This window comes from Quercus lobata, chromosome 4 (assembly GCF_001633185.2).
Source record: "Quercus lobata isolate SW786 chromosome 4, ValleyOak3.0 Primary Assembly, whole genome shotgun sequence".
Lineage (NCBI taxonomy): Eukaryota > Viridiplantae > Streptophyta > Magnoliopsida > Fagales > Fagaceae > Quercus > Quercus lobata.
This window is the reverse complement of record NC_044907.1, coordinates 45,883,330-45,894,080: the sequence shown is the minus strand read 5'-3', so window position 1 is coordinate 45,894,080 and position 10,751 is coordinate 45,883,330. Positions and strand designations below refer to the sequence as shown.

General features: G+C 38.5%; 2 protein-coding genes across 2 annotated transcripts; one reads left to right on the top strand and one right to left on the bottom strand.

The window, feature by feature from the left end:
- Positions 1 to 618: 618 nt before the first annotated feature.
- LOC115985320 lies at positions 619 to 1,355 on the bottom strand. Its single transcript, XM_031108276.1, has 2 exons — positions 1,189 to 1,355; positions 619 to 1,135 (listed from the first exon to the last, which is right to left on the bottom strand). Exons 1-2 carry the CDS (start codon positions 1,353 to 1,355, stop codon positions 619 to 621), a joined length of 684 nt encoding a protein of 227 aa, XP_030964136.1.
- Positions 1,356 to 5,329: 3,974 nt separating this feature from the next.
- Positions 5,330 to 6,340, top strand: LOC115985319 (protein BEARSKIN1-like). The gene has a single exon (XM_031108275.1). It carries the CDS (start codon positions 5,330 to 5,332, stop codon positions 6,338 to 6,340), a length of 1,011 nt encoding a protein of 336 aa, XP_030964135.1.
- Positions 6,341 to 10,751: the final 4,411 nt, after the last annotated feature.

Genomic DNA, 10,751 nt, shown 5'->3' with positions numbered 1-10,751 from the left:
ATCAGGGATTTTTTGGTTGGCAAAAATTTGTTTCACTTCATTCCTCACAGATTCCCCAACCACCAGCCAGAACCTTTGGTAGAATCCAGCGTGCATACCATCATTTCCAGGGGCCTTGTAAGGCTTCATGGACTTAAGGGCATCCCAAATTTCTTTATTAGAAGGCATCAGCCCCAAAGCATTAGCTTCTTCAGCCTCTAGCCTCATGCACCACTCTGTATCCCATCTTTGAAACCAAGGACAAGCAGTTTGATCTGTCTGGTATAGCTTAATAAAGGTTTTGGAAAAAACTTCTTGAACTTGCTCCACATTATGAACCCAAACCCCTTCATCATTCAAAATGCTAGTGATCCTGTTCTTACTTCTTCTAGCCAAGGTAGTCAAATGGAAATATGCAGTATTTCTTTCCCCAAAAATAGTCCAATTAACCCTAGATTTCATAGCCCACAGCTCCTCTTCAAGTTGCAGAATCTCATTATATTCTTCTGATAATTGATCTTGGAGGTTAATGAGAAAGTTATTAGGGTTAAAGGCAAGAGCATGCTGGGCTCCCAGCAGTCTAGACATGATCTGCCTTTTCCTCACAAAAATATTTCTAAAGACTTCTTTGTTCCAAATTTAGACCTTATGGGTGAACCTAGTGACAGCTTCAGTAAGGTTATATTCCATACCATTCCAAGAATCCCTAACAATGGCTGGAAAATCATTGTGGCTCAACCACATTGGTTGGAACCTAAATGGCCAGTTGGAAGCATTAGACAGATTAGGGCAAAGATTAAGTAATAAGGGGCAATGATCCAAATTAACCCTGGCCAAATGAGTTACATTTGCTTCAGGGAAAGAAGCTTTCCAAACAGGGTTTGCCCAAACTCTATCCAGCCTACATTGGATGAGACCCCCCAGTTCTCTCTTATTAGTCCAGGTAAATTTAGGCCCTGAGAAACCCAAGTCCAACATTTGACACTCATTCATACAATCAAGAATAGCCCTCACTCTTCTTTGACAAATAGGATTACCCCCAGCCTTTTCTTCCTCAGAGATAACCTCATTGAAATCACCCATAAGTGCCCAAGGAAGGTCATGCAAGGTAGCAATTAATTTAAGGTTTTCCCATAACATGCATCTTTCAGCAAACCTAGGACTAGCATAGATAGCACTAATGATCCAGGAAAGGGATTGAGATCTTACCCGGATAATGGCATGGATCTCCTGCTCCGTTGAGCCAGAACTTCCACATGCACCAAGTCAGTCCTCCATAGCATCCATATGCCCCCAGCAAAACCAACAGTATCAGCAACCACAGAGCCATCAAAAGGCAGGGACTCAATCAACTCTAAGGCCCGAGCACCACTCATTCTGGTCTCTGTGATAATCATCAGCAAAGGAGCATGCCACTCTACTAAATCCAACACTGTCTTTCTGAATTGGGGCTTCATAGCACCCCTACAATTCCAGATTAGGATGTTCATCATCTTCAAGGAAACTTCAGAGGAGTCACACGGCACCAAGGCAGCAGCATCCTCAATGTCTCTCAATCTCCATGCTCCCATCACCTCCTCCTTGCTCAGCAACCTTTCTCGGAACAAGGTGACCGAGTGTTGGATTATCCCCCTCTCCCCTACTGAGGATTTGGTGAGAATGGTGCCTGAGCACTTTGCTTCTGTCAGCTGAAACATCTTCATCATGTGGATGCTCCCCTTCAACAAGCATTCCACAGGTTTGTCCTGTGGACTCTTCCTCACAACAATCAAATTTCTCATCCATTTGTTCTCCACCTCTGTCAGCAATTTTTCCGAGTGTTACACACTTGATCTTGTCGCTGATGAGCTTGAGTTTACTGGTGGAGGGGTTTGGAAAGCTGGTTGGTCCGTGACAAACCTCCACCATGGATTCGGTGTCAGCTCCCATGCTCTGTTCATCGCAGGAAGATAGCCTAGCGTTCTGCTCTCCTCCGTCAGCGGAAACATGTTTTTCCAGGCCAGCATCAACTCCAAATCGAACCATCCCCAAACCTCCGTTGGATCCTGCCTTATCCATCTGATCGTCTCTTCTCCGATCGGAATAATTTTTCCCTTGTAGAACAACGCCCACCTCTCTGCTCTCTCCATGGTTTTTGATCTTTAGGGTGTTTGACTCCCTTACCTTATCCGTTAACCCAGGTTTAGTTACTGCCTTAGCTGCAATAGAAGAGGTGCAAGGCCTTTGGGCCGGCCCATTATCACTCAATGGGCTTGCATTCGCCCCAAATACAAACAACTTCTTTTCCTTACTCAGGCCCATTTCACTAACTTGAGAGCCAACGGTCACTTTGGTCTTCTGCTTGGAGCTTACACGGCTACCATTCCTAGCAGTGCTTTTTCTGTCAAAAGTCTTGTTGTGATGCGACAGGGAGCTCGTGAGCTCTTCCCTATGAGGCCTGTCTCCCTGTAAAACCGAAGCTTTTCTTTTCCCAGCCGCCCTATCATTATCCTCTGCCCTATGCAAGGTCTTATCATCAGCTTGGCTTCCACTAGCTCCACTCTGCTTGTCTCGAATTTTGTTATAAGATTTTCGTCTGGTAACGATCATCCACTCCCCATACTCATCCTGCTGGCTGGCAGCAGTTTCTTCAACCACAGGCGTTGCAGCTACGCCACTCTGAACCTCTTGACTTCCACTGCCATGCTCCTCCTGGTCACCCCTGCTCTGCCCCCGAACTAGGAAAGGACACACTTCCCTTCCATGTCCAATACGTCCACATTCAAAGCAAAGGGTGCCAATACCTTCATACATAATACTCTGCTTCAGCTGCCCCAAAAAGATGGACTTAGGCAGAGGTTTGTCTAGGTTTACCTGGACACATAGGCGAGCAAAACGCCCTCTAACTCCATTGGCAGTGTTGGCATCAATTCGTAGAACAGGACCAATAGCTCTGCCTATCTTCATCAATGCATTATACTCATAGAACTCTATAGGTAACTTCGGTAGCCTAATCCACACTGCAACTGAAGAGAGAGTAGCTGTAGATGCATGGAATTCAGGTTCCCATTGTCTAATGGCAAGGAAGTGTTGCCCTATAAACCAAGGGCCTCCCTTGAGAACGTTGTCCACATCATCCCTGTTCCCAAATTTAATGAGATAAAAATCAAATCCCAAATCAATGCAGTCCATTCCTCCCCTTGGATTCCACATGCTCCGAATCTTGGCAGCAAGGAAAGTGTAACCCACCTTTCGTCCAAAAGGTTTGATTATAAGTTCTTGATGCCAGGGTGCTCTCATATGGGATTTTTCATCCCTGGAGAAGCACACTCTGAGGCAGCCCTCTTCTGCTTGTTCTTCTTCATCATCGGACTGTAAATCTTCTTGCATGTCACACGCAAATCCAAAAGCTTTTTCAAAAGCTCCAGGAATTGATCCCACCAACTTATCTCTGTAGCTACCTACCTTGTAATGTATATTATCTTCCATATCATTAGCTGCCTGATGGCTATCTTTGAATTTCTTTGTGCTACGGGCCAGAGTATCAGCTTCCTCATCAGAGCGCTTCAAGTTTTCTCTCTCCATTAGTCTTTTCTTTGGTATTTGATGCCCTTATTTTGTAGATATTAGAATAAATTTCTATACCAAAAAACAAAGGTTCTAACAGCATCTGCAATCCCTTTGAAGACTATAGCTTTGTTAACAATTCTGTGAATAAATTAATGGGATTATCTCCAATTTTGTTTTGAAGAAAGAATTTTTGAGGGTTCTTTGCCACCCTCTTACTAATTTCACATTGAGTTGCTGATTTATAGAAATACAATATTAAAAAAATATTTTGTAATTACAAAATAGTATCACCTAGAAATTAGTAGATGTAGATGAAAGTAAGCAATGTTTATGAGCATATAGTTATGCTTTTATATCCTATTGCAACAATATACATGTCTTTAACTATCTTATACATAAAAAATACAGCAGAGAAGAGGTCACTTTTGTCATTTCTTTTCCCTTTTTGTTAATTTTGCAGCTGTTGTAACCAGTGATTAAGTTAAAATATCAATTACATGCCAAACAAAAAGAAAATATCTAGTACATATCAGCTGAAGGTTTGTGTACATTTCAGCTGAAATTATGCTGACCAGTGATATTTTTTGAATGATTTGTATGAGGACATTTTTGGGCATTGCTAAAGACCAGATCCATTACTGCACATAATCTTTAATACTCTTCCAAGCCAATTGCCCCTTCTAATATCACAGCACGGGTGCAGAGTTTTAGCATAACTAAATACCAAATCAGCATACAAAAACAATCCCATTACTACACATAATCATTAATACTCTTCCAAGTCAACTGCCCCTTCCAAATTCACAGCACGTGCATAATTTCAAAGCTGCTGGTGAAGTACATCAAATACCAGAACAGCCTCCAACAAATAAAAGAAAAAAATTTATTGATATCTTGATATAATAATAAAGAGTTATTATCATAAGCAAACGGAATAAGTTGAACTTATCTTAAAAAAATAAAAATAAAAAACAACTATCATCTATTCTCTTTTCCCTTCTTTTAAAAAAAAAAAATTAAAAAAAAAAATTCTCTTCTGGGGCTTGAACGGAGGGGAGTTGTATTGGGCTTAAAATATGGAAAGATTATACGGCTCACAGAACCTTTTTTATTTTTTGGTACTGCATGGGCTGAAGTATTTTTGAAACAGCGAACCATTTCTTTTGAACTGTTCTCTTGATTTTGGGCTTTTTTTAGGGTATTTGTAATAATTATATGCCCTTCTATGGTATATTTACGGTATTAGTAATAATTTTATATATAGTATGGGACCTTTTTTGCCCCTAAAATTGAGGGAATTAAGATTAAAGGGTCAATAATTTTATCATTTATAATAGCTCAAAGGTCAGTAACAAAAAAAAATAAAAATAAAAACATAGAACATCGGTTTGCAATTGACCTAAGTCCAAGGAGTATTTTTGCAATTTTGTCCCAAAAAAATAAAAATAAATGGAGGGGCTAAATTCGTAATACAGTAAAGATATGACCGCCCTAATAGACCGCCCCTTCTTAGCCTTGCGATATATATCACACATAGCCATAGCCTTGCCCTAATAGACCGCCCCTTAGGTATACACATAGATATTCAAAGTTTCTAACTTGTCCCAGAAAAAAAAGTTTCTAACTTTAACTCTGAGTTTGAGACTTCTTATCTACATCAAACATTCATCAAAAAGTTTCATAATTTTTTTTCTTACATTCATCAAAAAGTTTGAGACTATCAAACATTCATAAAAAATTTCATACGATTTCCTACGTGTTTATAGAAAAGGGAAAGAAAATTCTTTGATTTCCTGAAACAATGGAGATGGTGGGGTTTCGATATGATCCTACAGACGAAGAGTTGATGAAGATTTTAATGGAGAAGGTCAACGATGCTGAACAAACTCACCTAAATCATCATTTTGATTTTATTGTGAATGATTGTGAGGTATATGGCAAAATTCCTCCTTGGGAAATATATGATTCTCATACCCACTATCATTTACACACTTTCCACCGCAAGCTCTATGTCTTCACCGACCTCAAAACAACAACCGGCAATCGTGTGTGCAGGGCTACCGCTTGCGGAACTTGGCTTGAAAAAAGTAAGCCTAAAAGAATCTATGATTCTCAGGGCAATGTTATTGGGATCGACAGGATGCTCTCTTTTAAGGCCAAGGATCTTCATTCGGGCAAACTCAACAAAACTAATTGGATAATGCACGAGTTCTCCTTGGCGAATCAGGAATTTGGAAGAAGCAACACAGTCCTGTGTGTCATCTATAAACTAAACAAAGGGTCAGGGTCAGATTGTGAGGAGGCCAACGGAAGAGGTCTCAAAAGAGCTTTTTCTTCTACTACTGCTGGTGAAGAGTTCTCATGCTTCAATACAAATGCTGCTGCTGTGATTTCACTTGAGCCAGAGCCTGAGCCTGAGCCTATGATGCCTAGTGCTGATGATGAAGCATTTGCTGCATGGGTTTCTGGATGTTTTTCTTCTACTGCCGCTGTAGCTGAAGAGGCCTCAACCTTCAATACAACTGGTGTGATGTCACATGGACAAGAAGATGCCCAAGCCCAAGTACACAAAAAAAGACGGTTGGATGCTGATACTTTTACGGATGAAGAGTTTGCTGCATGGATAGCTGATCCCACATTCCCAGATGAACCATTGAGTCAAATATTTTCTGATCTACCACCCCTGGTTGAAGTATGCAGTCAATCCAAATCAGACTCTATTGCTGATGCTGATTTTGATGCATTAATTACTTCATTAATTTCTGATCCGACACAATCCGATGAAGCATGGAGTAAAATCTTTTGTATATGAGAATTCTTTTTCTTCTCTTTTAGTCTTGCAAAGATTTTTTGTTCTTCTCTTTCCAGTTTATAGTTAGCATGTCTACAGTTAGAACTCTGGCAAATGGGTTGTTGGCAATGTAGCTTAAGAATTGAAGGATTGTACAAAAACTAGTTTTGATGGTGAAGTAGCTATTTGTCAACTCAAAGTTATAAACTTCTTTTGCTTTCTTCTCTTATTTGCAATCTTTATGTTTTGATATATAAATGTGTTGTGAAGGTTTAGATATTGTGTGACTATATTATTTCTTTGTTTCATTTATCACATTTTTTTTCATTCTCTTTCCCTCTTAGCAATACTTGGATGCTATTGGTTAGGTTTTTTTTTTTTTTTTTTTTCAATGATTGATTTTAAGGTGCAATTCCAATTTCCGTTGTAACTAAAGATGATTTCTGGTCACTCTAAGCACCTTGTCAATTGAATGAATACGTATGGAAGCTTGAAATTTCTCTTTTGGTAATTAGTTTAAATCTACTCATAGTTTCATTGCCTAATAGTAGCTTGAAGAAGTTTCATAGCATGGGTATTATTCTAGAACTGTTTATGAAGGTTGCTCATAATTGTTTCGAGATTATCATCATCATAGCATCATATTATGTGGCATTGTGGGTATTCTAGGGAATTATGGTATATGGGTTTGTGCCTATTTGGCGTGCAATGGATTATGCCTTGCCGTGTAGTGGACTTGCTGGCTGGTTGGACAGGTTGGTGTGGTAAGTTCAGCCGGGGAGGCAATTGCTGGAAGGCCATTCCTTTGTGCCTTATGTGGATCATTTGGTGTGAACGGAACAATTGGGCTTTCGAAGGAATCAGAACAGAACGCAGAACAATGGAGCTCAAAATAATTTTAAGATCTTTGTTTTGACTGGATGGCTGAAACATCTATGTACTTGAGATCCATTTTTTATTTATTTTCTTGACTCTTGTAATATGTCATAATTCTGCAGTTCCAGTACGTAGCTTGTGTACTGGAGGTGCATTTCTTCATTCTAATTAATTTTCTTATTTACCTATAAAAAAAAAAATTGGAATCTCCTTCCCTTTTTGTCTGTGTGTGTGCGTGCGAGATGAAAAAAAAATTATTTATGATCTTTATAGTATCCCATGCTCTCTCACTCTTTTCTTCCTCAACTTCAGTCTTGATGTTTATGAGAATCCTCACATCTCATTATGTAGAAGAGGATTTCCTTGAGTCCTTGCCTAGAAAGATGATAATAGACCTTTCTGCCCTTTTCTTCTCTATTGCAGCCATGATGACAGCCTTTTCTGCTGCTCTTTTTCTTATGCTACTTGAACAAACTTGGATTTTCAAACTTGTCATTTATTTGGCTCGTATTCCTTCACCCTCTTTGTATTGATGCAATTCCCCCTCCTTGTTGTCATGGCAATTTCAACTTACAAACCTAGCATCTTCGATAGGAAAATGAAGCATTAGTTTTAACATATTCATTATTTGTGTTTTACTTATATGATGTACTAGTGTCTTGTTAATAACTGGTATATACCAGCCAAACACGAAGATTTTTTTTTCTTTATTCTTTTTCTTAGTTATCCAAATAATGGGACATTCTCTCCTTTTCTTTGTTGAGATGTCTCTCAACCTTCATTGGATAATCCCCACAATCACAAGACCCAATGAAATGTTGAGACTCAAGACGGTAAAAATCAGCTGAAACATCAAGAAAGTGCTGCTCAAAGTCTTCTTTGTAAACAGAAGAACCTAAAACCGTTAGAATCTTTATAATATTCCTCATTAAATCCCTATTTATAATTTCACTATTCCTTTCTTGATGAACAAACTCAAGAAGTGTATCCTGAAGCCTAGTCTGGGGAATGACAATATCTCTCCACAAATTGAACCCAAGGTCATGAATGGGAGTTTTGTGGGTGCTTGGGATGGAAGTTTTTTCCATGTACATCATTACATCTTGGATTGTTTTCAATGCCTCCTTATAATCTGCCCATTTCCTGTTCAGCTCTTCCAATAATAACTCTCCTTGAGCATCTTGAGTCAATTTAGATATTTCACTTGGTTAAGAAGTCAGAGTCATCACAAGTCCAGAGTAGAGTTGCTCTCCAAATTTGTGCAGCACCATATTAAAAACATGCCTGAATGTATTCAGAATCTTAAACATCAGAAATATGAAGTTTTCTTATGTAAAAAATAATAATTTCAGCATCTCACACATTTAATAATATTAATCCAATAGAATTCCAGTAGCTTTGCCACTTAAAAAAAAAAAAAAAAAAAAAAAAAAAAAACTTTACTAGGACAGATGATATGGAAAGATACATGCTATTTATAAGAGAACTCTTAATGCTGCCACAACTAGCAGGACCTTGCCATAGGATTGACTCTATCAAACCAAGTTATAAGTCTTTTGTGATATTATGCTTCATGGCACAAAATGATGAGCTTCCAAGAACAAAATAGATGAAGAGCTGATGGAACGAGAATCTTGAGACATCAATGAAGATACATAAAAGAAGAATAATAGATAAATCAATCCATGAGTTGCTAACAATTTGACAGAAAACCATTTGAAGAATTGCCAATTCTAAACCTAGAGAAACATATTTAAATGGGAGGATACATTTTATTGAAGTTAAATAACTAGGATAACAAAATGAACAGAAAATTTGGTAACTTCAATATGAGACAATCCATGGTAAAAATTATAACAAGGCAAAAAAGAAGGTTAGGAAAACAAGATTGCCAAAATCAACAATATAAATACCAAGGCAATTGATGACACAGAAACGCCCAAAACTCCAACCTTTGACTTTGATATAGGACTCTTGTATCCAGTTAAGCCTATAGATAAAGACCAAATTTCCATAAAGACATCGAAAACAAGATAAATTTAACATTGGATTCTACATATGATGTTCACCTTCCATAATCATGGGCAGCTAATTCTAGCACATCATGTTCTTGTTTAGTTTGTCATTGAAAAACTAATTAAAATGTCATATTTTCTCCACGCTTCAAGCATTAATTCAACATCATCAGCCATTGTTTGAAATTCGTCACCTTAATTCCTAGTTGAGTGAGCTAAGAGTGTCAACATATCTATGTCCTCTACTAACTTTATAGTGCAAACGTTAAACCAAGAAACTTCTATGCTATAAATCATATTCTTGCGTTCCTACTGGGCATTCAAAGCACCTTAATAGTCAAAGATTTCTCTTGACAAGTCACCACAAAAATGATCAATCCTTCGCAAAACCTAAAGGTCAAGAATACATAACTAGTTCCAAGTTTATGTGCAGGATACAGAATTTTAAGGATGGAGAGGGTAATTGCCCTCCAACCCATGAGTTGGCTGCAATTGGTGAAGATTTGTGGTCAATCCATGAACTAGTGAAGAAATAGCTCGGTAAAGCTCATTGGTAGCTGGAACTTGGAGGATTTAAGTATATTGAGTAGATTAGACTTGGAGGGTTTTTTTTGATATTCATGTACTCCAACTTTATTTACTAGTGGATCAATTTCGGCATGGAGGGCTGCAGAGAGGTTTTTCGTCGAATACTTCAGTTTCCTTTTCAATAACATGTTTCACTGTTATCTTGTGTTTGCATCTCTCTTCCCTTACTTTTTAAGCTTTGTATTTATTGTTGTTTGCTTGTGGTTATGGCTTAGAGAGTTGTTTCAGTTATTGCGTCTCATTTACTCTTGTTCCTCACTAAGATAAGTTAGAGAAAAGCAATTAAGCCGGTATTTTAAAATTGGGGGTCTAAACAAGCTATAGTGTTTTACACTATTTGAGCTTTCAATTGGTATCAGAGCGGGTACACTTGTCGGATTTTATTGTCCTTGTGTGATCCTAGACCCCGTTTGAGATGGATAGATCTCCATCCCTCAATGCTCCTCCTTTCTTTGATGGGAGTAATTATGCATTTTGGAAAGTATGCATGCATGCTTTCTATGTGCCATTGATGAGACCGTTTGGGACTCCGTTGAGAATGGTTGGGTGAGACCAACAACACCTAAGTCCGAGTGGGACAAGGCTGCTATTGCTTTGGCAAATGCCAATAGCAAAGCTATTAATGCAATTTTTTGTGGTGTTTTAACTAACAAATGTCATATGATCTCTCACGTGAAAACCCCCCAAGAGGCATGGAAAATTCTTGAAACCACCTTTGAGGGAACCAAGAAGGTCAAGGATACCAAATTGCAAATGCTCATTACTCGTTTTGTGGAAGTGAAGATGAGTGAAGACTAGTTGTTCGGCTCATTCTATGGTAGACTTAACGAGACTGTCATTGCCAATCTTAATCTCAGAGAAAAGATAGAGGACGCCAAGGTAGTAAGGAAAGTCCTAAGATCTTTGCCTGAAAGTTTTCGGGCTAAAGTCACCGCCATTGAGGAGAGCAAAGA